Below are 16,920 nucleotides of genomic sequence, written 5' to 3'. Positions count from 1 at the left end.
AATGTCATTTGGGACATTAATATTAATTATAGGCAAAACAATATACAATTTGTCTACCAAATTCTTGACATAAATTATGCTACTTGTTTTAACTTTATATATAATTTATAGATAAATATTTAATAGTAATACTTAATATTTTCATGGTTTTAAGATGATGCTTATTTATTTTTACTCTAGGCCAAAATAGAATCTGATCGAGTCATTGGATCTGTAGGCAAAAAAGTAGTACAGGAAACTGGAATTAAAGTTCGAAGCCGATCACATGGTTTATCAATGGCATATAGGAAAGATTTTCAACAGCTGCTCCAGGGAATTTCAGAGGATGTTCCTCATAGACTGCTAGACCTAAATATGAAAGAATATACTGGGTTCCAAGTTGCTTTGCTCAATAAGGTAATGATTGAAGTTAGTAGTGCTCTTATTATATACTTTAACTCTCTCCCCTCCCTCCTTTCTCTCTTTCTCTCTCTGTCTTTCTCTCTCTCTTTCTTTCTCCCTCCCCTCCCTCACTTTTTTCTCTTTCTCTCTTGCCTCTTCTGTCTTCTTTATCTTCATTGTTGTTGGTAATGTTTCAGTGACCTGGAAAGCATACATACCTTTATCTGGCTGTGGTGCCCACATTTTTTCTTAGTTGTGATACTTGTAAAGGATTGTACATCAAGTTGTAATGCTTGCATGCTTGGCTTCATTGCTCACAGGATTTTGCACACATAGTTGCAGTGCTTGAACAAGAGTTGTCAAGAGTTATGCTCTTGAGGCACGCAAGACATGATTATAGTGCTCTGTTCACTTGGGCGTCACATTTGTACTTGCCAGAGGTCATAATTGACCATGTGCTTGCACATCTTTTTAGCTATGGGACTTCCATACATTTGACTATAGTGCAGTTTGAAATCTCAGGCAGAACTCCAGGCTCATGCTCAGCACCATGGATTTGAATTGATTACTATTCCTTTGCAATTACTAAGCCTCTGCACAGTTTTTTCAGATTTGAGTATAGTTTATATCTCTACAGAATAATGATCGTTAGTCTTATTGAAGTTAAGAATCAATGCAGATACGTTTATTGTGGCTAAATTAAAAGGATGAACTAAATAAGTCGACTAACTTGTTTATTTTATAGATGAATGCAGGACTTAGAGATAATCTACCAGTTATATAAACAATAGTAGAGTTTGCTGAAATTTGACATTTACAACATAATCCTGAAATGCTTTCATATAAACTCATTTTTTGAAAGATCTTCATCCAACTAGAGAGATAATACAGAGGTTAAGGAACTTGAGTACAGGAGTTAAGACACTTGTCCTGCTCATAGCTGACCCTGGTTCAGAAACCCAGCATATGGGAGGGTGGGTTTTTTTGAGTGTGGCCCAACGTCTCGCCTCCCTGCCCCCCGCCCCCCGCCGCCTTTTTTTTATTTTGTAGAAACAAAGAAGTTGTTAAAATTTGTATCCTAAAATACTACACACATACACACATGCACCCATGTGTGTGCATGTACTCATGAGTGGCTTTATCTAATTTCTTTGTTATGTTTTTGTTCAGGCGCCATACCCGGCAGTTATCAGGGCTTATTCCTGAATCTGCTCGAAGATGTCTCCTTCAGACTTCTAAAAAAATTTTTTATAAAGTAGTTCACAATATTTGATTGCATTTAATATTTGAACACCAATCCCACCACCGTTACACTTTCCCACTACCATATTTCAGATGTTCCCATCCCGAACCTCAAAGCAGAACCGAAATAATTTTTTATTGTTTGTTATGAATAAATCACAGAAAATGCTCTAGAAAAGTTTCCTTAAAGGAAAATGTGTGAAGACTGTGGTATTTCACCAAGGGGCCCTTAAGCCCTTCTATAAGAGATCCTAACAAGTTGTTAAAAGTTGAGCCTTGTGAGCTCATATATATATGTATGTATTTTATATATACATATAAAGTAAAGGCCCTCCCGTTGATCATCGATTTGCTCGAGCTGGCCCAGTAACGTCTCCATTGGAGACTTTGTTGTTACTGTGTCTGGCATATCGAATACGTCACGGGGAGCTTGCCAGGCTCTGCCGTGCGGGCGAGATACTCTCGGTAGCTTGCCGGGCTCTCCGAGAGGGGTGGAGGAATTGAACTCGGGTCGGCCATGTTGGCTGTGTGCAAGGGAAAGAATATATATGTAAAAATGTGTTTCCCTCTAAGACTGGTTGCCTTCTACTTTAAGCCCCATCAGATGTGGTGTGCTACTCTTGGAGTATGAGTGGTGTGAGGTATGAGGTGTCCAGGAATATATATATATATATATTCATGGGTGAGGCTTGGCTGAGCTTGTGGAGAGCAGCTGTAAGCATGGCGGCGGTTGAGTTCTCCTTCACTCTTGCTGGGGCTCAGGTACTACATGCCAGGGATAGAACTCAGGTTGGCTACATGCAAAAGCAAGCAACTTTTATGCTGTACTCTCTCCAGCCTCTAATTTTAGTTTTCAAATTGGCAGTGGTTTTTACTTTTTATTGAGATAGCATTAGTTTATGATAGCATAATGTTTTTCTGTTTTAGAGGCATTTTGTCAGCCTACCATCCCCACAGGGCTGGAGCGATAGCACAGCGGGTAGGGCGTTTGCCTTGCACACAGCCAACGTGGCCGACCCGAGTTCGATTCCTCCGCCCCTCTCGGAGAGCCCGGCAAGCTACCGAGAGTATCTCGCCCGCACGGCAGAGCCTGGCAAGCCACCCGTGATGTATTCGATATGCCAGACACAGTAACAACAAAGTCTCCAATGGAGACGTTACTGGGCCTGCTTGAGCAAATCGATGAATGACGGAAGGACAGTGACAGTGACCATCCCTACCACTTAAGGGCCAATATCCATCTACTACAATTCAATGGATTTTTTTTGCCTACTTACCTAACCCTTAGTAACTTCAGTTCTGTTCAGAATCTGAGGGTTCCCCCCTGACACATCCCCCACCCCCGTTGGACATTGTTTTCTCCTGTTATATTTTCTAAATAGCATATGAGTTAGATCATCTGGTATTTTGTCTTTCTCCTTCTGACTTTCTCCTTCTGACCATCCTCCCTGCCTTTCTAATTTATTTCACTTAGCATAACCTCCTCTAGTTCCATCGTGTTGCAGCAAAAAGCTAGATTTCATTTTCTCTAATGGCTGAGTAATAGTCCATTTTACACTAATTTTAAAACTTTACTACAAAAGCTATAGTGGTAGGCATATTATAAGTTTGGAATATAGAAAGGCTAATTAAACAGCCAGTGATATATGGAGGCAGAAATACAGGCGGGCACAAGGTAGTTTTTAAATGATGAAAGTGTTGTAAAATCATTAGGTGGTGATTTTGTAACTAGATTTTTACTAAAAATCAAATGAATATAAAAAAAGGCTAAGTTTGGGGCTGGAGCCATAGTACAGCGTGTAGGGCATTTGCCTTGCACGCGGCCAACCCGGGTTCGACTCCCAGCATCTCATATGGTCCCCCGAGCACCAACAGAAGTAATTTCTGAGTGCAAAGCCAGGAGTAACCCCTATGCATTGCCGGGTGTGACCCAAAAAAAGCAAAAAAAAAGAGAAAAGGGTAAGTTTATGGTTTGTAAGTTATGGAAGCTGCTTTTTAAAAATCCTTCAAAAAGTCTTTAAAATATTTAGAAGTGTGTTTAATATACTTAATTTTCTTCATCAGAATATATACCAGAATCTTGGGATTTAGAATTTCAAATTTAGATGAGCTGCTTTTTGGTTCCCAAAACAGCACAATAAATTTTTCTAGTAAGTCTATTCTGTGTTTTAAACCTACTAGTTAACTTATATTTTGTATTTCTAAAGCTATGCTTCAAGCTAGAGATGTTAGTCTCTTGATTCTATGTTTGATAATAGAATCTGTCTTTGAATGCTTTTCAATAGGATTTGAAGCCACAGACATTTAGAAATGCATATGACATACCAAGACGGAATCTTTTGGATCACTTAACAAGAATGAGATCTAATCTTTTGAAGAGCACTCGCAAATTTCTTAAAGGACAAGATGAAGGTTAGATCATGGTTTTAACGTTGCTTTAGTGTGATAATGTAAAGTTTATAGCTGTATTAGTCATATAAAGTAAAATTAAATTAGAGTTAAAAAATCAACTCTGATTTTTCTCCATGTCTCTATTTCTACTATTAATCTTGCCCCAAATTCTGTTCCTAAGAGGTAACAACTTTTCATAATAGTGTTTTTTTTTTTGTTTGTATGATTTTTTTGTTTTGTTTTTTGTTTTTTCTTTTTGGGTCCATCTGCGATACCTAGGGGTTTTGCTTCTGGCTCTGCACTTAGAAATTACCTCAGGCAGTGGTCAGGAAACCATATGGGATGCTGGGGTTTGAACCTGGGTTGGCAGCATCAAGGCAAACCCACTGTACTATTGCTCCAGCCCCCAGATTGTATAGTTTTTTTTTGAGGTTTTCGTGTCACTCCTGGTGGTTCTTGGGATTAAAACAAGCACCTGCATGCAAGTCATGTGCCCCAAAACTATCTTTTCTGGCACCTCAGATTTTCAAATTTTTTGTTTTCTGTTATTTTAATTTTATTTAAAACATATCAAAGATTTTGTGTTGGAATATTTGTAATGACAACTAATATGGATTATGTGGTAAGAAAATGTTCTCTTACAGAGCCTAGAATCATACCACATAGCATTTATATAAGAAGACGTTTATTTTTGTTAATTCATTAATTGAATCACCATGAGGTACACAGTTACATAGTTGTTCATGCTTGGTTTTCATTCATACAATGTGCCAGCTCCTGTCCTATTGTTAGTGTACATTTCCCACCACCAGTGTCCTCAGTTACCTCCCCACCCCATCCACACCCCTGCCTGCTTCTCTGGCAGGCACTTTTAAGAAGACAGTATTTAATGACGAGATGGAGTATCATTTAAGTAAGGTTAACACTTTTTGTTGCTCTTTTATGTTTGAAAAGATCAAGTGCACAGTGTTCCTATAGCACAAATGGGAAATTACCAGGAATACCTCAAGCAAGTACCTTCACCACTAAGAGAACTTGATCCTGATCAGCCTCGAAGGTTGCATACATTTGGTAATCCCTTTAAGCTAGATAAAAAGGTAAATTTGAAATGTTCCATTATTTCATTTGCCCTAGAAGCTGTGAATTTAATAATTCTTAAAAAGAGTTATAAAGTATCTAATAGATATTAGTGTAGTGTAATGTAGTTATTTTGAAATTGTGCTATTTAAAAACTATGTAAATAAAGGAAATATTCCTTTTTGTTTTAGGGTATGATGATAGATGAAGCAGATGAATTTGTGGCTGGACCTCAAAATAAACATAAACGACCTGGAGAACCAAATATGCAAGGAATTCCTAAAAGACGCCGCTGTATGTCTCCACTACTAAGGGGCAGACAACAGACTCCAGTTGTGAATAACCATATTGGAGGAAAAGGACCACCTCTACCTACGACTCAAGCACAGCCAGATCTTATTAAACCCCTTTCTCATCATAAAAGTATGTTCTTAAAAAAAAGATTGTTTGCTGCTTTTAGGTTTTTACAGGAAGAGATTTTTATAAGAGATTTATAGAAAAGACACAAAGTTCAAGCATATTAATTTAAAATTAACATGAAATTGTTTTGTATGTCTTTTAGTGACTGTTAAACATTTATATAGGTAACAATGCTTTATTAGCTATAGTTATGGTAACAAAATATCATTTGCAAATCTTAGTATTTTAGAATAATAGGGCGGTTTTATGATTCTTTTTTAAAAATTTTTATTAGTGAAACACCATGAGGTACAGTTGTAGACTTACAAATTTTTGTGCTTGGGTTTCAGTTATACAATGATCAAGTACCCATCCCTCCACCAGTGCCCATTTTCCACCATCACGGATCCCAGTATCCCTCCCACCCCCTATCCCCCCCCATCCCACCCTGCCTCTGTGGCAGGGCATTCCTTTTTGTTCTCTCCTTTTGGGTGCTGTGGTTTGCAAAAGAGGCATTGAGTGGCAATCATGTTCGGTCTATAGTCTACTTTAAGCATGCATCTCCCATCCTGGGAGGATCCTCCCAACACCCTTTATTTGGTGCTCCCTTCTCTTCTAAGCTGCCTTTTCCCCTAGCATGTGTGGCTGGCCTCCAAGCCATGGAGTAAACCTCCTGGTACTAATTTCGGCTTAGAATAATAGTTTTTAAAGGGGCATTATCAGTACTCATAGGAAACTGGTTATTTAAGTTTAACAAATACATTTTAAAATTTTATTTTAGTCACCATGGTTTACTAAGCTATTATTAGTAACGTTTCATACATGAAGCATCCCAGCACCACACCCTCCACCAGAGTGTCTGCTTCCCCCCACTATTGTCCCAGTTTTCCTCTCCTCCCCGTTTTCCTGTGGTAAGATTTCTACTGAAAACCAGTTCATTTCTGTTGCTTGGAGCATTTCTCCCCCGCCCCCAGCTATGTTTTTTTTATATCCTGCAATTTGTAAGAGATCATCCTGTGTCTGTCCCTCTCCTTCACTAACTTTATTTAGCGTGATACTCTCCAGATTCACATCCATGGAGCACCAAATTGCATGATTTCATTTTTTCTTAAAGTCAAGTAACACTGCACCATAGTTCCTTTATCTAGTCATCTGTTCTGGTCACTTGGGTGGTTTCTAGATTTTGGCGCTTGTGAATGGCGCTGCAGTGAACATGGGGGTATAAATGTCATTTCTGAATAGTTTTTTTGGCCCCGGTCATGTGGAAGCTTAATTCCTAATTTTGTGAGAAATTTCCATACTGTTTTCCAAAAGGGCTGGACCAGTGAGCTCTCATACCAGAAGGGAATGCCCACACTGGGTGTTTTTGTTCTTTGTGTTGTCTGTCTCAGTGGTGTGAGATGATAATAATGTGACACAGAGCATTTTTTTATATCCCTTATGGCTGTCTTATATGTTTTCTTTGAAGAAGTTTCTGTTTATTTCTCCCCACCTTTTCTGATGCTGTTGGAGCTTTTGTACTGGTAGAGTTTTACTAGTATGTTGTATATCTCCGATATCAACCCTTTATCTGATGAGTAATGGGCAAATATTTGCTCTTTTTTACTCTAGTCATCATTTTCTTTGTGTTGCAGCAGCTTCTAGGCTTACTATGGTCTTATAAGCTTAAGTAAGGTAAGCTTACTTCTTAGCTTACTATAGTCTCATTTATCTCTTTTCCATTTGTTTGGCCAGCTGTTGAATCATTGACAGTGCAGCTAACTTAAATGCCATGACGTGTTCTACCTATGTTTTCCTCAGTGTATGGGATTCAGGTCTGATAATCGAGATCTCTAATCCATTTTGATTTAACTTTTGTGCATGGTCTTAGAAAGGAGTCTGAATTCAATATTTTTGATGTGTCTAAACAACCAGTTCTCCAACACCTGAAGAGCTTTTCTTGCTCTCTCCATGTCATATTTTTTGCTCCTTTATCAAAGATAAAAGATAGACCTGGGGGATCCAAAGATAGACCTGGGGGATCTATCTTTGGACTCTTGAGTTGAGAGTGTCTTATTTCACTACTACACTGTTTTGATTAGTACAGCTTTGTAATATAGTTCGTTTCTTTTTGTTTTGATTTGGGTTTTAGAAATTGGTTTATTGTGAAACTCCTTAGCCAGGGAGAAACTTAGTTATGGTTTAAAAATTCAGATGTTTGAGAAGCAGTCTAAAAGTATATGTGCAAAGCTGTGAGGCTAAGAGTATTAAGGAACTGAAGGAATTATAGGATAACAAGGATGTTGGTTGGGAATGAGGAAAGTGAAATGCTAAAAGACAGGCAAAAAGGCAGATCATAGAAACTCTTAGAGTTCATTGTAAAGATTCTTGAATTTATTCTAAAAACGATAAGAATATATATCAAGAGTTTCTAGGTTTTAATTTTTTGTTTTTTTTTTTTTAGCACTTAAGCAGTGCTCAAGGCTTAAGTGCTCCTAGCTCTGTGTTCAGGAATCACTCCTGGCAGTGCTGAGGTGGGACATAGGAGGCACCTATGAAGTATCAGGGATTGAACATAGTCTAACACTTTACTGGATCTTTGTGGCCCCTGTCCAAAGCTGACAAGGGGGCAGTGACCTATTTTAATTAGCACCTATTTTTAAAAAAAAAACCAACATCTTTTTTGGAGGGTTTGTGGGGCAGGGTTTGCCTACAGTGCTCAGTATCATGATCCAGTGCAATGCCAGGAATTCAGATTGGGGTCAGCTGCATGCAAGGCAGTTGACTTACCCCCTGAGCTGTCTCTCTAGCTCAATTACTTAGTTTTTTGGTTTGATTTGTTCTCCTCTCCCCCTTTTTATTGTTTTTTGTTTATTTTGGTTTTGATTTTGGTTTGGGGGCCACACCTAGCTGTTGCCAGAGCTTGCTCCTGCCTCTGTATTCAAGAATCACTCCCTTTTGTACTCAAGGGACTATGTGGGGTGCTGGGGGATTGAATCTGGGTTAGCTGTGCACAAGGCAAACATCCTACCTGCCATGCTATCACTCCGGAGCCTTGATACGCATTTTATAAGGCTGTCTGCTTAAATTTTATCAAGGGAAACATGAGTAGATACAAGGAGCCTTAATGAATTCATGGACTCATTAATTATAGATAATGATTGTTTATGGTTTATGATATCTTAACTGAAGAGACCAAATCTTTTATAATCTGTGTGGAACGATAAAGAATTACCTGTGAAGAAATCTCAAAAAATTGAACATCTAATTGATGATACTGAACTAACTAGCAATTCATAGGAAATGTAAGGGCAATTGCACCAACATGAGGTCCCTTGGAGCAGAGCCAGGAGTAACTCCTGAGAACCACCAAATGTGAGTCTAAAACCAAACCCCCCCAAAAAAGATAAGATTTAAGTTTAGAACTCAAAAGGATTGGACTAAAGAGGATAGATATGAAGACAGATTAATGTCCATTGGCATAAATAAAAACCTCACCAAGCAAAGCAGGATAGAGACTTGAAGTTGCCAAACTTTAGAGGAATGAAAAAAACAAGGTTAAGAAAAGGAATGAGGAGGATGACCAAAAAAAAAAAAAAAGGGAGAAAATAGTGAAGAATCTAGTAGAGAAACTAAAGAGAGAATTGAGAGGTTGGTATTCTCAGACATCCATTTGTTAAAACAGCTCAAGAAAAATGGGAAGGTGGTTCAGTTGGTCTTTGACTGTTTCAGCAAGAACATTTTGGGTAGAATAAGGACAAAATTAATGAGGTGAATTGAGGAGTAAAGGGTGAGCTATTAGAGACAATAAATATAAACAGTTTAAGATTTAGTAAATAAAAAAGTTATGGGTTTGAAATTGGTGATTTGCGACCACAGAGATAGAGTAGTGGGTAAAGTGCTTGCCTTATATCTCACTGACCTTGTGTCCATACTCAGCACCGCAGCACCATCAGGGGTCATTTCTAAGCATATAACCAGGAATAGCCCGGAGCATCATTGGATGTGTGGTCCCTAAAAACAAATAAACAACAACAACAACAACAAAAATCAACAACTAAACCTACTAGTTACATAAAATTGCCATACAATAAGGCAAAGACCTAAGTGTTACTGAAATTTGTTGCTGGCTCCCCCTACCACCCAAGAAAAAATTGACTTTGTAAATATTATTTTCTGTTAAAATTCACATGCATTTGCTGAAACTTAAGAACATATTACATTAAATTTTAATTCACACAATTAACTCAGGAGACCAATTGTGATTTGTTGTAATATAGCTTTAATTATTAGCTGGAGCGATAGCACAGTTGGTAGGACATTTGCCTTGCACGCAGCCAACATAGCCGACTCGAGTTCGATTCCTCCATCCCTCTCGGAGAGCCCGGCAAGCTACCGAGAGTATCTCGCCCGCACGGCAGAGCCTGGCAAGCTACCCGTGACGTATTCGATAATGCCAAACACAGTAACAACAAAGTTTCCAATGGAGACGTTACTGGGCCCACTCGAGAAAATGGATGAACAATGGGAGGACAGTGACAGTGACAGATCAGCTTCTTATCATTTTCTCTTTTTTCATTGTTTGTTTTAGCTTCAGATGCCACTAATGATTCGACAATAGATGACGTAATTGAAAATCATGTTGCAGATCAACTTTCATCAGATATTACACAAAATGCAATGGATACTGAATTCTCAACATCGTCTGCCAATTTACTGGAACGACCAAACAATCATACAGAGGCTCTTGGTCATGACCATTTAGGAACTAATGACCTCACTGTTGGTGGATTTTTAGAAAATCATGAAGAGGCAAGAGATAAAGAACACTGTCCTGAAGAGAATGTACCAACATCTTCACTCAGCAAAGGAAAAAAATTAACACATTGCAGAAGCCATGAAGAGGTCAACACTGAACTAAAAGCACAAATAATGAAAGAGATCCGAAAGCCAGGAAGAAGTATGTATAATTAAAGATAAACTTCAGATTGTGGTGTGTGATTTTAAAAATTGTCAAATTAACTGACAACAAATCTAATTTTAAGTCAGTCTTGAGTAATATACAAGCTATATAAGATTTTATTCTTTAGAACACTAAAGTTCTGTGCGTGGTAATGGTGAATGGGAGGAACTGAGCAGAGCAATGGAAGAACACAGAGGACTACCATGACATAACTCTTATGTTCCCCATGGTCTTGAGTATTCTAATCAGCAACTTGAATTTTAATGTTGCAGCAAAACCCTAAAGGCCGTAAATATTAAATGTGCTATATATGTAAAGTTTTTGGATGTTGCTATGTTTTAGTGATCAGAGATGTATTTAGACTAAAAACAATTATAAAAGTTAATCTTTTATATATACAAAGATTTTTTTTTTTTTGCCTTTTGGGTCACACCCAGCGATGCTCAGGGGTTACTCCTGGCTCATGCACTCAAAAATTGCTCCTGGCGGTGCTCGGGGGACCATATGGGATGCTGGGAATTGAACCTGTGTCGGCCATGTTGGCTGCATGTAAGGCAAATGCCCTACCCGCCGTGCTATTGCTCCAGCCCCTAAACAAAGAGTTTTGAGAGATAAAATATCTATATTACTTGGCATTGATTCAGAAGATGCTGACAGTTAAACTATGGTTTGTTTTGATGGTATATGACCCATGAGTGGTCCAGAGTCAGTCCTTTTCTTATTAGTAGCTTAGAGTCCTTTTCAAGATTTATGTAAAAACTTGGAACTGAAACAGAGCTCTTAACCTGTTTTCCACTGTTCATTCTTCCCTCACTCCCAATTAGCTGAATCACAGGAATAGACTTTTGTAAAGGCCACTTGCTTCTTATTTTCATTGCGTTCCCCCCCCCCCATCAATTTTTAAATTATTCTATTTATTTTTTTTATATAGTGTAAAATCTCTATAATGAGTGAATTTTTGCATTATATCTTTCTTTTGGGGCCACATTGGCACTCTTCTCTGACTACTCAGCACTCTGTGCTTGGGGAGACTTGTAGTGCCAGGGATCAAGCTTGGACCTCCTACATGCAAATCATGTGCTCAACATTTTAAGTTGTTTCTCAGCCCCACTTTTTTTTTTTTAAATTTTTATTAGTGAAACACCATGAGGTACAGTTGTAGACTTACAAATTTTTGTGCTTGGGTTTCAGTTATACAGTGATCAAGTACCCATCCCTCCAGCAGTGCCCATTCTCCACCACCACTGATCCCAGTATCCCTCCCATCCCCCCATCCCCCCACCCACCCTGCCTCTGTGGCAGGGCATTCCCTTTTGTTCTCTCTCTCCTTTTGGGTGATCAGCCCCACTTTTATCTTATATCTTGATGCTAAAAAAAATTCTACAATAGAAAAATACTGAGTAAATGCAAAGGAAAGCCACTTAATTTTTCTTGTTTTTTTTTTTTCTTTTAAGAATACGAAAGGATCTTCACTTTACTGAAGCATGTGCAAGGCAGTTTACAAACAAGACTAATATTTTTACAAAATGTTATTAAAGAAGCAGCAAGGTAAATCTATAGCACATTATGAAATGATGAAATGACTCTTCCATATTAGTAATTTTAATAGTAATTTGCACTTATGTGTTGTCTATGACATAACAATGTATATATGTGTATATATATACATATATATGCATTTTTTCTTTTAAGAGTTGATTGTAAGGTGTTTACTTAAAAAATAACCACACCTGAATTCTCCTTTTTTCCTCCAAATAACTAGATATCTTAATTCTCATTTTATTCTACTCTGTGGCCTTTTGGTAATATTTATATTTATAACCTCTGAATGTTCTCTGTATTTGGACAATGGTTAATACAATTAGTGATTAGAAATAACCTGGAAAGGCAAGTTTTGGGTGGTTTTTTTTTGTTGCTTGTTTGTGTTTTAGCGAGGACCTCCCAAATAGTGCTTGGGAGTTTCTGGGACCTTTCCTGGTGATTCTCAGCCAACAAAGCCACTATAAAGGTGCTCATGGAGCCTCCAGGGCTGTACCTAGTGATGCTTGGGGACTATGTGGTATCAGGGATTGAACCCAGGTGGGATGCCTGCTAGGCATGTATTCTAACTTCTGTACTATATCCAGATTTTGGTAGGCAATATTTGAATATAGTTTATTTGTATAATTCATGAAAAAACTTGTAATTGAAGAAATCAGAGTTGACCAAATGGGTTTTGATTGCCACAGTAGCTCAAGATTATGTATTGAATTTGGATAAAAATTATAAATGATAACTATGAAATGCTGTTCACTGGAAAGCATAGTTATGTGAGTCCATTTGAGTTCAATAAAAAACCCTTTTTAATTGTTCAAGACTTTTAAAAGTTTAGTAGCACTGTAGCACTGTCCTCCTAGCAATTTGCTCAAGCGGGCACCAGTAACGTCTCCATTGTGAGACTTGTTGTTACTGTTTTTGGCTGGAGCAATAGCACAGAGGGGAGGGCATTTGCCTTTCACACGGCTGACCTGGGTTCGATTCCTCCGTCCCTCACGGAGAACCCGACAAGCTACTGAGAATATTCAGCCTGCACGGCAAAGCCTGGCAAGCTACCCATGATGTATTCGATATGCCAAAAACAGAAGTTGAGTATTGTGTAAAAAAAAAAAAATTGGGTTTATTTAATCTGATGTAAATATGCCTCGTTTTTATACACCTCCAGTACACTACTCTGAAGTTTATTCTTAGAGTAATTAATTCTTTTTAGTTAGTCAGATCATGGTTACTTTACAGAAAAACCACAACTCCGTACTATTTTGAGGATTTTAATCTGTTTTGTTCTTATTCTGTTAATTCAAATGTTATGGATCTAGCTGTACTCCTGGTTCCTGTACTGCACTCCTGCTGCATTTTAGAGAAATGGACTGTGCTTATTAGAGTATAACTATAGAGGTAGTATTTGAGAAGATTCTTAAATGTAACAACAGCATAATTACTTTTCTAGATTAGTGTAATCTTAGTATATTACTGAAAAAAATTTTAAATGGTGACATCGTAAGCACAAATGTGTAATTATCTTTGCTTTCCTATTTTTCAAATTGTAATTTGTAGAATATAGAGGCTTGTAAATGCTGTCTTGCAACTCATACAGCTGCTATTCTTTTTGGGAGAGTTGAGAGCTAATATTCATTCCTTTCAATATTAAGTAATCTATTGAAGCCATTGCTGTAGGAGCCCAATTTTGCTGTAATATTTTAATTTTTTGTATAAAGTTAAAAGGTTTGTTTCTGCTTTTGGGAATGAATAACGTCTTTCCCAGTGAACCTTGTACAGGTACCCTGTATAGTATTTATTTCTAGTTTTTGGGGGGAGGCCATACCCAGTGGTGCTCAGGGCTTACTCCTGGCATTGCACTCAGGTTTCACTCCTGGCAGTTGTGGGGCACCGTATGCAGTGCTGAGATCAAACCTAGTCAGCCACATGCAAGGCAAGCCCCTTAGCCCCTGTACTATCTCTGACACATGAATTATTATTTTATGAACAAACTGTAATAATATTGTACTGATAATTTGTTCATCTTTAATAGATTTTATATATCACAAAGTACTGGTTTTTTAAAAAAAAAATTCACATTGAAAAACTGTCCCAAAGCAGTTTCTCTCTTCAAAAAGCAAAAGCATTGTACTGTTGTATAATTACCCATTAAAAAATATTAAGAGTGCTATTACTTACTTTTTTTTTACAGGTTTAAAAAACGAATGCTAATAGAACAGCTGGAGAACTTCTTGGATGAAATTCATCGAAGAGCCAATCAGATCAACCATATTAATAGCAATTAAAAGAGAACAGAATGTGGCCACTTATTTCACTATCTTCTCCAAATACAAAGTAAATACAAGACTGTTGTGATCTTGCATTCATTTTTTGACATGCATTGTTGGCTATTTGAAATACTAAGAACAAGTCTACAGATCCTTTTCCATCATTTTACAGTGACCTTTTCTTCATTTTGGTTTATTTTTGTAATGTGAAAAGTATCACTCTAAAAACATTTTTATTTAACAAACTAAAAATATTCCTCCAAATCTCTTGCTTGTCATTGACTCTTGCGTGTCAATTTCCCTCAGGTTCTATTTTCTTAAACCAACCTTTAAACTTGTCACCTCTGTTAAGGTTGAACTTTGCCAAAAAATAAAAGAAATAAGTTACTTTGTAATTTTTGGGGAAAAAAGCACATACATTAAAACTAGGTAATGTTTTGTATATACAGTTATTTTGGATATATTATTGTAAGTTGTACAAATGTATTTTGAAGAATATTTAAGAAAAGCACTTTTGTTATTCCATCAATAAATGCTCTATTTTACTCTTGTGTGATTTAGGAAATAATCACATTTAAAGTAATCACTTAAAATCACCTTAAGATAATGGAATTTTAAAGGCCTTGCTTTTTAAAGCATTGGAAAATACACCACTTGACATTCATAATTGTTAAACCTATCTGTAATTACATGTTACTTAAGCTGCATTGTTTTTTTTGTTTTGTTTTGTTTCGTTTTATTATATGTTCTTAGTTTTTATTGGCTCTACCAACATACTTTCAGTACTTTCATTCTGCCTAGATAAAATGGAAATGATGGTATCTTTGGCAGACCAACACCTTTGAGACTGTTTTCAAAAGTAGATAACCTTTGGAAATTATTGGTTTCCTTTCCTTTAACTCCTTTTCCTTTCTCACTAGGATTGTGGATGACACTAAGTGGAAGCTGTTGCTTAGGGAGTAGTAAGTTGGGGTACACCACATAATACGAAATATCTAGCCTTTATAAACTTGATGCCCAGCTTCCAAAAGATCTGCAGAAAATGGGAGCTTCAAAGGGAATCTTTTTGTTTTGTTCTCATAGTCTCACACTTAAAAATCTTCATTTTATTTAGAAACTAAATAGAAAATGCATTTAAGATAACTTTGCTCATTTTGTTGTTCATCCCAAGTTGTCCAAGATAAAAATAATATGACACCCTTTATTCTGAACCCACAGTCCTGAATGGCCTTGTATATCCTTATCGGGGGTGTGACCATAAGACCTGACTCACCCTTTATAGATCACTGCTGTGCCTTGTAGTATTTTGGGGTTGACCATTAGAAGCGAAAGTTGAAATACATTTAGATTAAGATACAGCAAAGTTTATAACATTATAATAAAATTGAATTATTTTTAGGTTTGTATCATAATATTTAAAAATTATACCCTTTTTATGCTTTGGATGAACATTTTTAAAATCTCAAGGGTATAGTAAAATGATTACTTTCTATGAAGAAAAGCTTAGATGAATGTTGAGAATATGCTTGAAATCTGTTCATTAGTTTTAGGGGATTTGAAACTTCTCCCAACACTAAAGACCAAGCCTGTCATGACTAAAAAGCATTTAATGTAATGTTGTATAATATTTTCATATGCAGTTCTTTAAATCTTTTTTTACCTCGACAAAATCTTTAAGATAAGTCAGGATAGATTTAACAGATGGACTTGGTAAGGTCATGTTGTAAGTCATATTGCTAAAATCAGTAAGAGCTATAAAATCTAGAATTGTCCCAATGTTAAATTACAAATATTAAGATTCTGAGATTAATAGAATGTAAATCATTCAGTTATTCAAGTTTATACTTTAAAAAGTTTAGAAAAACGATTTCATCTATTCTAATATTTAGTTCTCGTTATCAAAATTCTTAATTCCATTTCTCAGTTGCTTAGGAGGTGATAATCATTTAGACTTTTGACTTTCAGTACATTTATTTTTGAGACATACCTTGAGGGTCTCAGGAAGTAGTATTTTCATTCTTTTTGTCCTAATTCTCTGCCATGATACTCTACATAGTCTCATCCTTAAACCTAGACAGAAGGCTTGAAAACCATTGAAACTCAAGTTTAGCAAACCATCATTTGCAGAAAAAAAAAATAGACATATTAGTTAAATTAGTAGAGTACTTAATGGTAGATATTTTTCCTTTTCTGTAAGTAAAGAAGAGGAGAAGGGAGTATATTTCAATTATCAGTTTCAACTTCAATTTCAATTTGAGGGAAGTTTACCTTTTAGGCACTTTAAAATCACTGAATGGCCTTAGGCTGGACAAATTATATTCTCTAACAACTTAATCTTGAATTTAAGTTAGTTTTTCTGAACATTATATATGATCAATATGTAATTAATCAGAACATTATTTCCCTTTACCAGTAAGGTTTGTCATTTTGGTATATGTATGCAGAAATTCATTTTTATCTCTTTGATATCCCTGCATAGAAAAATGTTGGTTTCGCCTTAAGTCATGAGGGCAGATACATCTCAGAGATAAATAAAATTACAAGGACTAATATAGTGTGGTGGATTAAGGAACTGGTTCGAGATTAGTCATATCTTTATTCTGCTTATTAAGACAGTTTTGAATACTCACATCTTTAATTAGATTCTACTTTTTTTCATTTAAATTAAAAATTTGTTCTCTTTAAACT

At 36.5% G+C, this 16,920-nt stretch overlaps 1 protein-coding gene across 3 annotated transcripts in view; it reads left to right on the top strand.

Moving 5' to 3' along the window:
• INTS6 (integrator complex subunit 6) overlaps nucleotides 1-16,920 on the top strand; it is a 93,831-nt gene that overhangs the window by 63,448 nt on the left and 13,463 nt on the right. Inside the window, exons 12-18 of one of the 3 annotated variants that reach the window (XM_056126089.1) lie at nucleotides 181-396; nucleotides 3,909-4,035; nucleotides 4,969-5,111; nucleotides 5,283-5,514; nucleotides 10,061-10,429; nucleotides 11,887-11,980; nucleotides 14,157-14,299. In XM_056126089.1, the coding sequence (XP_055982064.1) occupies nucleotides 181-396; nucleotides 3,909-4,035; nucleotides 4,969-5,111; nucleotides 5,283-5,514; nucleotides 10,061-10,429; nucleotides 11,887-11,980; nucleotides 14,157-14,250 (1,275 nt within the window). In that variant the 3' untranslated portion in view covers nucleotides 14,251-14,299. Of the gene's footprint in view, nucleotides 1-180; nucleotides 397-3,908; nucleotides 4,036-4,968; nucleotides 5,112-5,282; nucleotides 5,515-10,060; nucleotides 10,430-11,886; nucleotides 11,981-14,156; nucleotides 16,026-16,920 lie in introns of those variants that run through there. The other 2 variants (XM_056126088.1, XM_056126091.1) reach the window with 2 other exon arrangements.

Source organism: Sorex fumeus, unplaced genomic scaffold, assembly GCF_029834395.1.
Source record: "Sorex fumeus unplaced genomic scaffold, SorFum_2.1 ptg000061l, whole genome shotgun sequence".
NCBI lineage: Eukaryota > Metazoa > Chordata > Mammalia > Eulipotyphla > Soricidae > Sorex > Sorex fumeus.
The sequence above is the reverse complement of the archived record's forward strand: the minus strand, read 5'-3'. Positions and strand labels throughout refer to the sequence as shown.